We start from the raw sequence: 16,011 nt of genomic DNA, 5'->3' as shown, positions 1-16,011 counted from the left end.
ATATACAACTCAACAGTAATTCTCCCATGCTGTACATAGCATGCAAAAAAAAAAATTATTATTATTGTAATCAGGGAGTAGCACTAAACAGCACATAGGGAAGGGGAGGCAATCAGATTAGAGCCAAGGAGAGAATAAATCTATTGCCTAGAATCAAGAGCAACCCTTCAATAGCACCAAGGCACTTTTCTCAAGGGGGCACATGTTTAAATTGTGACTAAAAAAAAATGTAAAGCCACAGTAAATATAATTATGAAATGGTAGTAAAAAGGCATATTTCATAAAAAATTTTATTTATACATTACACCCATTAGGGGTTTTATCAAATATTCTAATATAAATGGAATACAAATGAAGGGCTATATAAAGAATATGAAGGAAGTCAGGTACCACTATAGATAAAATGTACATCCCTTTGTTTTGTTCTATGGTGTTGGTGGGCTGGATGTTTGCACCCTCAGGACAAGTGAATTTGGGTTTTTCTTTGTAAATGAAATATACAGGTGTACATCCCTTTATTCAAAACCCTTGGAGCCTGTATTGTTTCAAAATTTCAAATTGTTTCGAATTTCAGAATGATTCTCAACGCCGCCACGTGGCGATGTGACCCAGCACGGAGATGACCGACGCTCCACACTCCATGAAAAAACTTTTGTGTTTGAAACTTTTCGAATTTCAGAATTTCGGATAAAGGGATGTGAACCTTTACTTGTTTCCAGAGTATTTTCATTTCTAGTAAGTTGTTACCTGACAGTTCAAAGCACACTTTTCATAAAGTTCCATTAACTGTCTGGTATGTATCTATTAAGCTAACAGGCTTCCAGGAACTATTTCTAGTAAAATTCTGATTTACCATTTTCCATTTCAAATTAAGGAGATTGAAATCTTCATAGAGGGTCTCCCGCCTTCGCATTGGCCACACTCGTCTTACTCATGGAGAGGCACCCTGTTCCTCTCTGTGAGCAGTGTCAAGTTCCAGTATCGATTAGCCACATTCTGTTAGACTGCCCTCTCTATCAACGAGCACGCAGAATTTACCTCCAACATTGTCTTCGTTCTACTACTCTCTCTTTACCTTCCCTTCTTGCTGATGGACCCTCCTTTAATCCTGACTCTCTCATTGACTTCTTGACAACGACTGATTTACTCCATAAACTCTGATGATACTTTTCGCACTCCCCTCAGCCCTTTCTAGTTCAGTCTCTTGCTGCCCTTTACCCTTTCACCATCCACTACCCCGCTGTTATCCATAACCTATTACTCATCCATCTCCCTTTTGCCACCTGATGCCCTCGCTTCCTTCCTGCCCTGCAGCGCTGTATAGTCCTTGTGGCTTAGCGCTTCTTTTTGATAATAATTCATAGAGGGTATTACTGTGTATGGGATTTTCAAGACAACTATTTATATTCCTTATCTGTTTTGTGAGTTCCTCACCCATTGGGGTAGGTTTATATTCATATATAATTACTAGATTCTTGTTTTCAACCAATACCTACAACTTCTACTATAGCAAAATATCTTTTTCACAAAGTCTCACTCCTCCTGTGATATATTTTTCTGTCACATCTATAAATATTGTAATCTTTTCACCCATATCTATTACCCAAAACATCTTTTGTGTGTGTTTCTGGAAATGTTCCAAATGCATATAACACTTGGTTCTGTGAGTTCACTTATATAGATCAGTGTTTTGGAAGAAATCACCATTCGTAGAGCCCACAAATGCCATTTTATGGATTAAAAACAAAACACTTGTAAAAATCTGCCAAATTACCTACCCAAGTAGATTTTTTTTTTATTTTTTTTTTTTTTTTTTTTAGTACAGTATTTGAAAACTAAGCTACTACTCAAAATCACCACTTTTATGTATTTTTTTTATTAAATAAGGGTGGGCTGGGTATTTAACCCATTAATTGTGACCAATGTACTAGGATGACATGAAAGTATCTGACATACTAATACTTTTTTTTTTTTTTTTTTAGGCTTCTGCAGAGTTATTTAGGTTGCTAGCTACCTTGTTCTTCCTAGGAAAAATATCCAAGCTGCATGGGCATGAGGGCATTGTGGTTAATATCAAACAGTAAACAAAGGCTCACAAAGGTTGTCTGCTTACCAATGTTTCTCGCTATGAAATACAATACTGTGGAATACTAACACCAGTGACACTGAGGAGTGTGATAATGGAGGATCTTTTTTTCATTTTAAAGGGAACAATGGTTGCATGACCAAGAATGATGCCCTCACAAGAATGATACCCAACACAAGATATAGCAGTGCTGTCCACCTATGGTCTTGCTACACAATAAACAAGAAGGCTCCTTTCTCAGAAATTAGGCAATTGTGATTGGAGTAATATGAGTGTGGACAGCCAGGAGTCTACTTATAAGAGGAAGAACACCAAATTCAATGTAATGTTACAGAATATTCCCCCAACAAATAAACCCTGGTGTGGCATCACGATAGCTCTAGTTCTCATTTGTGTGCTGTTACACTGTTGTATGTTAAGGCATCTAGACAAGATGATACTGTAGCAGGAAAGAGAGATAGTGATTGTAAAACTGATGGTGCTTACATTAGAAAAACACATGCAGCACCAACAACAGCTGTGACTTCAGCCATGACAACAGCTGTGACATCATTAGCTGCCATGACGACAACCCCAACTGTGACACCACCACCAGCCATGACACCACCACCCTCAGCCGTGACAACACTAACACTACCCTCAGATATGACGGCACCATCAGCTGTGCCAAGAACACTGACTACTAGAATCAATAGCCCTGCAGCACCAGCAAATATACAACTATGGACCAAAAGGATGTGGAACTAGAATGCAAATAGTACCTCACTTGTGTCAAATGTTTCAGTTTGATGATAGTAACAGTGGAATTCAACCAAATTGTCCAATTATGGGCAGTTCTACTGAACTTGACTACTATTGGCAATTCTTCAGTAATACACTGTTGAAAATTATTGATGATTAAAAAAATAACCATTACAAGTATACAGTGGCCAACATTATATTTAAGTGAAATCTCAGCTTTGAAAGTGGAAAGACATTATTGCTGCAGAGCTGTATTTATTCTCTGCAACACTAATGCTGATGCTACATACTAGGGCTAGAATACCTAATTTTTTTTGCTGATACTGACACCGTCAAAATTAGCCAATACTGATTCTGATATCAAAATGGTCAATGCCCACCAATACAATTATTCAGTTTCAGGTTGATTGATACCACCAAAACTAGGCAATATTGGTGGACCCTCGACCAGCGATGGCATCGATTAATGATAAATCTGACTAGCGATATATTTTATCGCAAAATTTTTGCCTCGATTAGCGCTAAAAAAGTCGACCAACACTATTCGTTCTGTCTGAGACGCCCTTGTGGCTTAGCGCTTCTTTTTGATTATAATAATAATAATAATAATGTCTGAGACGCATCCACTTCTGGCCAGTGTTTACAAGCCAGCCAGCCACCGCGGTTGCTTCCAAGCATACAATCGGAACATTTCATATTATCACAGCCTTTTTAGTGATTGCACCTGCAAAATAAGTCACCATGGGCCCCAAGAAAGCTTCTAGTGCCAACCCTACAGCAAAAAGGGTGAGAATTACTATGGATATGAAGAAAGAGATCATTGATAAGTATGAAAGTGGAGTGCATGTCTCCGAGCTGGCCAGGCTGTACACAAAACCCCAATCAACCATCGCTACTATTGTGGCCAAGAAAACGGCAATCAAGGAAGCTGTTCTTGCCAAAGGTGCAACTATGTTTTCGAAACTGAGATCGCAAGTGATAGAAGATGTTGAGAGACTGTTATTGGTATGGATAAACGAAAAACAGATAGCAGGAGATAGCATCTCTCAAGCGATCATACGTGAAAAGGCTAGGAAGTTGCATGACGATTTAATTAGAAAAATGCCAGCAACTAGTGGTGATGTGAGTGAATTTAAGGCCAGCAAAGGTTGGTTTGAGAGATTTAAGAATCGTAGTGGCATACATAGTGTGATAAGGCGTGGTGAGGCTGCCAGTTTGGACCAAAAAGCAGCTGAAAAATATGTGCAGGAATTCAAGGAGTACATAGACAGTGAAGGACTGAAACCTGAACAAGTGTTTAATGGTGACACTGACAATGTTGTGAAACACTTTAGGAATGTCATAAAGGAACGGGAGGTACAGGCCTCTATGGGCAGATATGTTGTGCGACAGAGGTCCAGTGACTCTCAAGCTGGTCCTAGTGGCATTAAAAGAAGAAGGGAAGTAACCCCGAAAAAGGACTTGCCACCTCAAGTCCTAATGGAAGGGGATTCCCCTTCTAAACACTAAGACCATCAACACACTCCCCTCTTCCCATCCCATCAATCATCACCAGATCTTCAATAAAGGTAAGTGTCATGTAACTGTGCATGTCTTCTTCAGTTTGTGTGTATTAAAATTAATATTTCATGTGTTAATTTTTTTTTTTTCAATACTTTTGGGTGTCTTCCACGGATTAATTTGATTTCCGTTATTTCTTATGGGGAAAATTAACTTGACTAACGATTATTTTGACTAACGATGAGCTCTCAGGAACGGATTAATAGCGTTAGTTGAGGGTCCACTGTACTTTGGCACACCTACCATGTTCCCATAAGAATAACATGGCTAAGTATTGGGGTGCAGATAGACGTATAGCAATAATAGCTGTCAGTTAAATCACACGGAGTTATTGCTTTCTGTTATTACTATGCACGTTGCATTTCTCTAATAACAGCAATCCCAGATGAATTTCTCTACATAATGGGAAGTGATTATGCAAGTGAAAAAAAAAATTCAGTGAATTCTTTTATCCATTCAAGAAAATTTTTATAGATGAGCCTCTGATCATAATCCAAGTAAGACTCATTCATGCAATATTTTTTTTATTTTTTTTAACAAGTCAGCCGTCTCCCACCGAGGCAGGGTAACCCAAAAAGAAAATACTTTCGTCATCATTCAACACTTTCACCTCACTCATACATAATCACTGTTTTTGCAGAGGTTCTCAGAATACAACAGATCCCTCCAAACTGCCAATATCCCAAACCCCTCCTTTAAAGTGCCGGCATTGTACTTCCCATTTTCAGGACTCAAGTCCGGCTATATAAAAATAGTGAAGGGATTCAGGGAAACTGGCTAAGTATTACCCTGCTCACACTAAAACAGCTCGTCAGGTCCCAAATACCATTTGTCTCCATTCACTCCTATCTAACACGCTTACGCACGCTTGCTGGAAGTCCAAGCCCTTCACCCACAAAACCTTTACCCTCTCCCTCCAACCTTTTTGAGGACAACCCCTACCCCGCCTTCCTTTCCCTACAGATTTATACGCTCTCCATGTCATTCTACTTTGATCCAGTCTCTCTAAATGACCAAACCACCTCAACAACCCCTCTTCAGCCCTCTGACTAATACTTTTATTAACTCCACACCTTCTCCTAACTTCCACACTCCAAATTTTCTGCATAATATTTACACCACACATTGCAACTTTATTTGGCTTAGAAAAAAAAAAAAACTAATTGGCACTTTACTAATGTTGTCGACACTGCATCAATTTCAGCCAACTTCAACACGCCATAAAAACCCAAGTTTTTATCAGATTTCACTCATTTTAATCTTATTCAATTCAAACAATGTGAACTCTCAACTCTAAGAAAAAATATAAATTCTGCCACAAGCACACAGAAAATTTAATTTCTGGATATGCCAACCCTGCAGGAAAATAAAAGAACTCATAAGCAATTGTTCAAGCTTAGTGATATTTTTGGTTTGTTTTTGCCATGTGCAAGAAATGCTGACAAATGAAATTAAAATAATTACTGTACCTGGCTATTTTCTTAGCAACTATGTAGTAGTATCACTTAATGAAATACCACAATCTTTTTTAACAAATCGACTAGTCTTCTTGTAAATAATATATGTACAGGTCCTCCATCACAAATCCGGCATCATTGAGACCTGTAGTGTACCGGATTACTGAGTGGTTAGGTTACAATACACTTAATAAAATTAACCAACTTGACTTACACAAAGTTCATTGAACATCTGCAAAAATCGAACATTTCTGTAATATACCTTCCATTCTATCAAACGAGTTAAAAAAATAAGAATACAACCATATAAACCATATGAAAATATATTGCAAAGAGGCGGCTAATGGCCGAGAAGTGAACTCCCTTATTTATCGTCCGTCTTTTTTATTTTTGTTGTACATTAAGAAGCATGTTTCCATCATACATTGCCCAAGTTTCAATGAGATAGCCCAACAAACAACTGAGAAAAAAAAATATTTACCAAAAATCATATATGGCAAGCCCAAGCCAGGTACTGGAAATAAATCACTTTGACTTTTCTGGGTTATCTTAGGTTCTCTATACATACACTGCTATGTATGATAATCTATGTAACTGTATTTGTGTATACCTGAATAAATTTATTTACTTCTAGTCTGTCAAATGAGTACAAGAAACCGCCCATTCACTTACTTTAACTACCCAATAAAGTGGTCATAAATTGGCAATTTGGCCGATTTCACACAAATTTCAACAGATGCCAATTTCAAAATAGGGTCCAGAATAAACAATACAGACATTCCTGGCACTAAAATAACATTTTCTCTGTTCATTAGTCATGGCTCCAGGCCCCTCTTATATTACTCTTGCTTACCATTTGGAATTTTTATTAAAAAAAAAAATAGAAGATTTACTGTTATGCAGACTGCTGCATTATTGTAATAATTGTATAAATAATGTCAACCCATTCTTGACTCCGTATTGGAATTTACACTGGCAGGCAGACAGGTATTGGACGGTGACGTCATTTGTTTACTCTTGAGCTTCGCTAAAGAACAGAACATTTTCGCTACTGTGAGCGCAATTTCAAGGTACTTTTCATCATGAAAGCAATCAAAATCATATCTATTTCTGTAATATATCTTTCTTTCTATCAAATGAGACTGAAAAAACGAGAATATAACCATAAACATACAAAAATATACCGCTAAGCGGCTGCTAATGGCTGAGAAGTGAACTCCGCTATTTATGGTCTGATTTCTTTCATTTTTGGTGTACGTTAAGAAGTATCTTTCCATCATACATTCCCCTCAGGGAAGGTTCCTTGATGTTGGTGAGGGGCTCTTGATTTAGGGAATTGGATCTGTGCTCCAGTTCCCCGAATTAAGCCTGAATGCCTTCCACATCCCCCCCAGGCGCTGTATAATCCTACGGGTTTAGCGCTTCCCCTTGATTATAATAATAATAATCTATCATACATTACCCAAGTTTGAATAAGATAACCCAACAAACAACTGAGAAAATAATATAATAATAATAATATCTTTATTTACTACACGTACATGTACAAGGTATACAGGCCTAGCTGACATCAGTGACATACTACTATATAGAAAGCCGCTTGTTATGCAGAGTATTTCAAGAAAATTAGGTCAGTGTCCCAGGATAACACCCAAACTAGTTGGCTAACACCCAGGTACCTATTTACTGATGGGTAAACATAGACAACAGGTGTAAAGAAACACGCCTAATGTTTCTACCCTGGCTGGGAATCGAATATTTACCAAAAATCATATATGGCTAACCCAAGCCAGGTACTAAAAATAAGCCACGTTGACTTTTTTGGGTTATCCTAGGTTCTCTACACATATGCCGCTATGTGTGATAATCTATATCGAGAAAATAACTTTTTTGTTTCAGGTTTATGGTGCAGTACGAGTGTATATCACAGTTAGCCCTGTGCTATACTCCGTTTTCTCTAATATAAGCCCCCAAGACAGGGATAGGAGAATGGTACTTGTATACCATATCCACTTCATACCTCCATCGAACTGCTCGGTATTATGCCAAATATTATTCATTCTCGAGTATTTAACATGTTTTATGTTATTTATATTGTTTATTATGTCATATTAGATCAATTGTGACAGACAAATAAGCTGTAGTGTTGATATTAGCGTAATAATAAAGTATATTCTCCTGCTTCATGTGACTGAGCTCATGGCAACTGACAGTGGCTTCAAAGCCTCCTTATCTTTAATGGATAATGTACTGCATAGGTGCTTTACATAATGAGAAGCATCTCTTTTATTCATTGGAACCATGGTAGGGCTAAAAGTAAGCAGGTTAAAACAATAAATGGAGAAAAAGAAATTGGAATGATTTATGCAGCAAGTAGCGCCACCAAACAGTACCAGCAGGTTGGTGTGGCGACCCTGGAAATTTGAAATTATGCTAGCCAAAATTAGTGCCAAATAACTGAAGGAACCGAATAACTGATTGCCGGATTTGTGATGGCGGACCTGTATTATAATTTTATTGCAATTGAAGATAATATTAGCACTTAGTACAATTCCACTTTGTATTGTAAATAACAAAAAGGGTCATTTAAAGATAATGAATGATAAAAATTAAAAATAATATTTCTTTAAAGGGCAGTGAGTAGACAAGAAAAAGGATCAAATCACCAAGAATGGTAGTTTGAGCGTGAAGCTAATGCTATACAAATACTGTACACATTATCTAGCCAATAAAAGTATTAATGTACTTTAATTGACCAGATAACTAAGATTTTTATGAATTTAAACTGTTTGGTGCTTATTCTTTAATATAAATTCAATTTAACAACCATGCAATTCTAAACATACATTTTGTATTACTTACTCCTTGTTTTACTTCTTTTCTGAGTAGGCTTTATTGCTCCTCTTTTAGGTGGTACCTTGGCAGGAACAGGGCTGAGGGATGCCATTTCTCTTGTGCGCTTAACTTTACCACGAATTTCTGATTTCTGTATCTTTTGGGTATTTCTGGCTGATGATTCAGAACTTTGTGAAGCAACAGATTCGTCCTCACTATCTGTGGCCTCACTTGAAGCAGATTCATAAAGCCGTCCTGTCTTTTGAGTTATTTTGGAACTGCCTGTACTAATCTTTATTACTCCTGAATTAAGATCTCTTCTAGCAGATTTTCGTATACGGCTGAAATCTGATTCTTTTGCATAAGCTTCAGGATTCTGAAGATGAAGTAGCAATTTTGGTTGTCTGGATTGTCCTATATCAACATGTGAATTGGTTGAATCTAGGTTAATGGCACTTACTTCTTGTGTTTCATTCACAAATGTAATGTTATTAATAACACTATTCTCAGCTTGTGGAGTGCTAATAGCACGCAGTAAGTCTTCCCTACTTTTAACTTTTTGAGGGGTATGTTCTGTTTTGTCCTGTTCATTCAAGAGTGAGTTACTTTCACTTAGGTGTGGGGCTACAGGTGTCTTATCTTTCACTGGTATTATTGCTATAACATTTTCACTCCTTGTTTCTCTGAAGTCACTGACACTAGCTCTTCGTTGTCTTATACCTGATAATGCATGTGAACTATCAACAGAAAAATTGCATGGAGGAACTGCAATACTTTTCCTTCTAGTAGCTAATGCTCTAACATTAAGTAAGGCCTGTTTATGAAGTGTATTAGTAGAAGTAGGGAATGTTTTACTGACTGACACTGGAGAAGAGATTACTTTCTCACTGCCTGGGGTTAATAATCTTGCTGCAAGTGCATGGGAGGAACCTAATGATCCTTTGCAACTACTCCCAGCTCTTTTATTATTTTGGTTATCAGTTTGCACTTGATCATTTTTGTCCTCTTGATCATCACAAGCAACTGTATTTTCTTCATTTTCCTCCACTGCCCCTTCTTGCTGTTCTTGATCAAACCGACGCAAATCAAATTCTATTTCCTTTGCCAGCTGCTTGTCTCCTGCTAGAATTTCTTTCACCTAGAGAAAAAAAACATTTCATTTACTAAGTTTACTATGGCCAAAATATTATGATATAGAATATGATGAGAATTATATGGGCTACTACGTATCCCATGGGATCCATTTCTGATATCAGCACTATCTGAAAATGCAATACAGTATGTGGCTTAAGGAATATATGGGAGAAATTGGGTTACACACACACAACCTGCACATAGAAGACTTGATACTTAAGATGATATTTCGGTCCAACTTTTGGTCACAATATTGTGCCTTTTTATTTTAAATTGGATTATGTTCCTTTCTCCCCCCCCCCCATAAAAAAAGTGGTGATGCTGTAATGTTCAAAGGACATCACAACCTTCTTAACTACTACCAACCCGTCCCTCGAGTATGACCTACTGGGAAATCCTGCCTATCAGTGACAATGTCTTTGTCTACTACAAGTCCCTCACAACCTGACGCCAGTATATAAGTGCCAGCTTTCTTGCCTGTTCCTCAGACTCTTCATAACTACAGTGCTCTTAACCAACTTCAAGACTGAGGGACTGATTACCTCATCTTTTGTACATAGTTCTGTCTTCCAATAATATCCTTGAATTTGTATCGATAAAGCCACTGGTTGGCGAAATGTCTACAATAAAGATACCCAGATGTTGCACATGTGAACCATTCATGTACAATTTTCATGTACAACATTCATGCTTAATCCTCTTCTTAGCATCTCCAGCATCACTAGTTTTTTTGTGCCATGGTTTATATCCAGAGACAAGACAGGGTGATGAAAAGATAAAAATTGAGTAATACACAAGCATGTGAGAGATGATATACACAGTGGAATGGTAGGATGTAGTGTGTAACCAGCAGCTCACCCGAGCCCAGTGTTACTAGATACTGCGCTGTAAGCACCTTGTCACTCATGGTTTTCAACTATTAAATCTGTGGTTGGATCTTCACCAATCTCGACCAAATAAATGTGAGCTCTATACATGCAGAGAATGACCATGCACAAAGTGTGAATGCATTTGTTTAAAAACTAAAACTAACAGAGGGAATTTTTTTAATAAAATGGTTATATCCCACAAAGGCAGAACAATCCAAAACAAGAGGAAACACATTCACTAACATTCATTCAATCCTTGTCTTGCCATAAGTGTGCTGATATCACAATTCAGATGACCCTCCAAACTGCAGCATCCTCACTCCTCCTTTAAAGTGCAGCTTTGTACTTCCCAGCTCCAGGACTCAAGTCTTACTAACCAGATTCTCTTAAATCTCTTCACACTCCAACAGCATGTCAAGTCATGAAAACCACTTGCTTCCACTCGCTCTAACTTAATATGCTCGCACACACACTGCTGGATGTTCAAGCCCCTAAAACTCAAAGTCTCCATTGCCCTTATCCCTTCCTCCTGCCTTCCACACAATTTATATACCCTTTTGTATGTAATAAAATAATACTGTACTTATAATTCAGCATTAATAAAAATGTAAATACAAGGTCAGACGTTTGTTTTTTCCATCATGCACTGTATGGAGCAGGATTTTTTTTAATACTGTGCACAGTCACCACACAGACCCATCCTTGTATGTCTTGGCCAAAATTTACTGCTCCTAGCATATCTGAGGGCAGTGTGTTTAAAATGTAGATCTACATGAGCAACAATGGCATCAATAATGTAGTTCAATCTGGGAGATAGTGATAGGATTAAATGGGGGCTCTAGCCAACAGAAGAACAATATCCAGCCTGACTTTCTTCTTTTTGATAGAGGTGTTACCCAGGCGGTAACACCTCTATCAAAAAGTGGTATACAGTATTAGTTTTGCAAGTTTTTAGCAAATATATAAATGTGTGCATGTCTAGGGCTAGTGGGAGGCTAAAGTTTTTTTTTGTTTGTTTGTTTTACCCAGTGATGTCTTTTGAGAGAATCTGTCTGGCTCTGGCAAGGAAATTTCTTAGAGATGAGGTGGGAAGTACAGTGCTTATACTCTGAAAGAGGGGTGGGGACTTTGCTGTTCAGAGGGTCATTTCAGCTGTGATATCAGCATGCTTCTGGGGAGACAATGATTAAATGAATGATAGTGAAAAAGCTCCTTTTATGGGTCACCCAACTTCAGTGGGAGGCAGCCAGTGTATTAAAAAAATTAAGCTTTCTTTTGACTTTTAGCTTAATGGCCTATTCCATAATTTTTTTTTTTTTTTTTGGAGGTTCAAGAAACAAACCCTATTTTTCTCATGTTCTACAGTCCAGGTAATATTGTTTCTGTTAAGATACTAATTTTAAGAAATGTAACTAACCTGTTTTTTAATAATTGGGACCCTATGCTATTTTTTATGCTTACCTCATTCTTGTAATCCTTCATAATTTCCTTCAGGTATAGCAAAAGGTATTTCATTAGTGGTGAGCGATGTTCTTCCAGCTTATGCTTGACTGCAATCAGGATGGGGACAATATTTTCAATTACATTCCTCTTCACCACCTACAAAATGCAGAGATTTAGTAGGCACATTGTAATACTGAACACACATCTTATTATTGACAAAACTGACAAGGCACTGACATGAATATCATCACTCAATAGGGAAATCAATATCTTTCATTTGAAACTCAAATGTGGTATTTAAAACTTTTCCAAAGCTTATTAATAAACTCTGAATTCAAAATGATTTCCAGAATTTTAATATCCCAAAATCAAACATTTAAACTTCAAATCTGAAAAATCTTTCTAATTCAGGATTTTGTGAATGAGAGGATGCTTTTCAAAATGTTGAATTCAAAACATGTAAGTACAGAAAATCAGAAAGCTGCTAAAGTGAAAATTCCTTTACAGAAACCCTCAACCCATTTGAGTTCACCCAGACAAATATATTACTAAGAGCATCTCAGTATATATATGGAACAAATCTAAAGATACAAAACTAACACATATTTAGAAATAATAGCCACAGTCCAGTTAAATTAAAGGCATATCAACTAAGGAAGAGTCAGTAAGGCTGCAATTCATCTATGCACTAACAGGATTCTTCAGCACCTAAGACAGATTTTAAAGCAAATTTTCAAAATCTATACATTAAGATATACACCTTTTCAGTGTACATATACGTATACCCAAAGAGCTACAATACAATCCACTGTAAATGCTATAAAAGGCAAACTTTACAATAAGGTTTTCCCTTTTTCCCATTGTATGAGGGACAATGGTTTTGACATTATCTTTGGTGCAGACACTCACCCACCCCTTCATGATTCTGATGGGAGACGGTACAGATGAAGAGCTTTCACTTTCAGTTTTTCAGTTAAGGTCATGAAGACCAGATACTATACAAACACCTATCTACCCTTTTACATTTCAAAACAAAAACATGCAGCATTATATTTTGGTGGAAAGAATTAAAGGTTACTACTAACATTAGCCTACATTAAGTGCAAATGAAACTGCACTCTTTTCTTAGGTATAATTATAAAAAAAACTTTATATTTAGACTGTAGGAAAGAGGTGATTTGTAGCAAGCAATACACATCACTTACACAGCATTTTTCCATAAGCAAATACAAACAGCATTCTATTTGACTGAAAATAATTATAGACACTGGCTACACACTGCTGGTATTCTTTGTAGTTTTCTCTAACAAAGACATGCCACATTAACATGCATACTGCAATAAGTGAGTACATTATTATTATTATTATTATAATCAAAAAGAAGCGCTAAGCCACAAGGACTATACAGCATAAGTGAGTACAACTAGATAGTGTTCCTGTCTTGCACTTAGCTAAAACAAGGATCAAACCTCCACCACTCCTTGCTCTCATTGTTTCCACTGGGTTTGGTGCCTTGCATAATTATATATTTGCATGTGAATGGTTTATATCTTTTATAGTTGTAGTAGAGTGGACCCTCAGATATCGGCTGTTCTGGATATCAGCCAAATCGGATTTCGGCTGCTTTTTTGGCCGAAATTCTAACCTGGATTTCGGCCGGCAACTCAGAAATTGGCCGTATTGGACGCGTCCACCCGCCACTCCGCCGCGTTCGTGAGTCAGTCTGGCTGTATCTCTGGGTGAGTGAGCAAGACTCCATGCATTCATCCAAACATTTCATTATACAGTGGAACCTCAAATTTCGAGCGTATCACTTATCAAACTCTTCGAAAATCGAACGCTTTTTTCGAACCAACTTTGTCCCTATTATCAAACTCACCCCTATTTTCGAACTGCCGGGTACCGGACCTGTCCGGCAGCCCGCTCTGTCTGCGTCCCTACACAGGCACCATGAGCTAGTCTGGTTTTGTTGATGCTTGAGTGAACACTAACCTGCGCTCTCATTCAAACATTTTACGATTATTTCATTGTGTTTATTGCTTGTGGGACTGTGAAATAAGCTACCATGGGTCCAAAGAAACTTGCTAGTGGTACCCCTGTGGTAAAGAAAGTGAGAAACACCACAGATGTGAAGAAGGAAATAATACAGAAGTATGAGAGTGGTGTGAGACTTGTTGAGCTTGCCAGGATGTATGGGAAAAACAAGTCGACCATCAGTTCTATCCTGGCAAAGAAAGAACAAATCAAAGAAGCTGATCTTGCGAAAGGTGTTAATATGCTAACCAAAAAAAGACCGCAGACAATCGATCAGGTTGAGAAGTTGTTGCTGGTGTGGATCAAGGATAAAGAGATGGCAGGTGACAGTGTTTCAGAGACCATCATTTGCGGCAAGACAAGGAAGTTGCATGCCGATCTGGTACTGAAAACTCCTGGAACCAGTGCTGATAGTGAATTTAAGGCCAGCAGAGGCTGGTTTGACAGATTTAAGAAGCATAGTGGCATACACTTTGCAACAAGTTCAGTGACAAAACCATGTCTCATTTTAGGGAAATCTTAAAGAGGCACCAGAAACAGAGGACTGTGGACAGTTATTGTGTGAGACAGGGGTCCAGTGACTCTCAAGCTGGTCCTAGTGGCATTAAAAGACAGAGAAGGGAAGTAACCCCAGAGAGGGCTTTGATACCTGAAGTCCTCATGGAGGGGGATTCTCCTTCCAAACACTAACTCCAACTCCCTCTCTCCTCCACCCTATCTTCCAGATATTTTTTTTTTTTTTTCAACAATTCGGTCGTCTCCCACCGAGGCAGGGTGACCCAAAAAAGAAAGAAAATCCCCAAAAAGAAAATACTTTCATCATCATTCAACACTTTCACCACACTCACACATTACCACTGCTTTTGCAGAGGTGCTCAGAATACAACAGTTTAGAAGCATATACGTACGTATAAAGATACACAACATATCCCTCCAAACTGCCAATATCCCAAACCCCTCCTTTAAAGTGCAGGCATTGTACTTCCAGATGCCATCACCAATCTTCAATAAAGGTACGTAAAAATGTTATTTTATATGTTTATTTACATTTATTAATATATAATTGAATACTATATTTGTTGTATGTAAAACTGTAATTAATCTCAATAAAATGTATTTTTTTTTTGTGAATATTTTTGGGTTTCTGGAACAGATTAATTGTATTTCCATTATTTCTTATGTGAAATATTGCTTCGCTTTTGACTTTTCGAATTTAGAACTAGCTCCTGGAACGGATTAAGTTCGATATTTGAGGTTCCACTGTAATCCATTGTTTTTTGTTGTTGTTTATTGAGTGCAACTGCAAAATAAGCCAGGATGTGGACGAGTTGGTGGAGGACCACAGGGAAGAGCTAACCACTGAAGAGCTGCAAGACCTTCATCTGCAACAGCAACAGATCACAGCTGAGGAAATTGCTTCAGAGGAGGAGGAAAAAGAGAGTGGGGAGAATGTCCCTTCAGTGATTAAGGACATGTGTGCAAAGTGGAGTGAGTTGCAAAGTTTTGTGGAGAAATATCATCCTGACCAAGCTCAAGTAAGCCATATCTGCAACATGTTCAGTGACAAAACTTTGTCCCACTTCAGGCAGATCTTAAAGAGACCAGAAACAGACTCTCTGGACAGTTTTTTTGTGCGACAGAGGTACAGTGACTCTCAAGCTGGTCCTAGCGGCAGTAAAAGACAAAGAAGGGAAGTAACCCCAGAGAGGGCTTTGATACTTGAAGACCTTATGGTGGGGGATTCCCCTTCCAAACAATAAGCTCTCCTCCCTCTCCCCTCCTCACCTTCTTCCATATGCCAACAAGAGTCTTCAATAAAGGTATGTTAAGTTCATTTATTATTAAAATTAGT

At 37.9% G+C, this 16,011-nt stretch overlaps 1 protein-coding gene across 1 annotated transcript in view; it reads right to left on the bottom strand.

The window, feature by feature from the left end:
* Positions 1–276: 276 nt before the first annotated feature.
* The window catches only part of Cap-D3 (Chromosome associated protein D3), a 114,816-nt gene continuing 99,081 nt past the window's right edge, over positions 277–16,011 (bottom strand). Inside the window, exons 13-14 of the mRNA XM_070084089.1 lie at positions 12,144–12,281; positions 277–9,817 (exon numbers count right to left, since the gene is read on the bottom strand). Coding sequence (XP_069940190.1) covers positions 8,699–9,817; positions 12,144–12,281 — 1,257 coding nt within the window. The 3' untranslated portion in view covers positions 277–8,698. The remainder of the gene's footprint in view (positions 9,818–12,143; positions 12,282–16,011) is intronic.

This window comes from Cherax quadricarinatus, chromosome 11, assembly GCF_038502225.1.
Source record: "Cherax quadricarinatus isolate ZL_2023a chromosome 11, ASM3850222v1, whole genome shotgun sequence".
Lineage (NCBI taxonomy): Eukaryota > Metazoa > Arthropoda > Malacostraca > Decapoda > Parastacidae > Cherax > Cherax quadricarinatus.
This window is presented reverse-complemented; position numbering and strand designations above follow the sequence as displayed.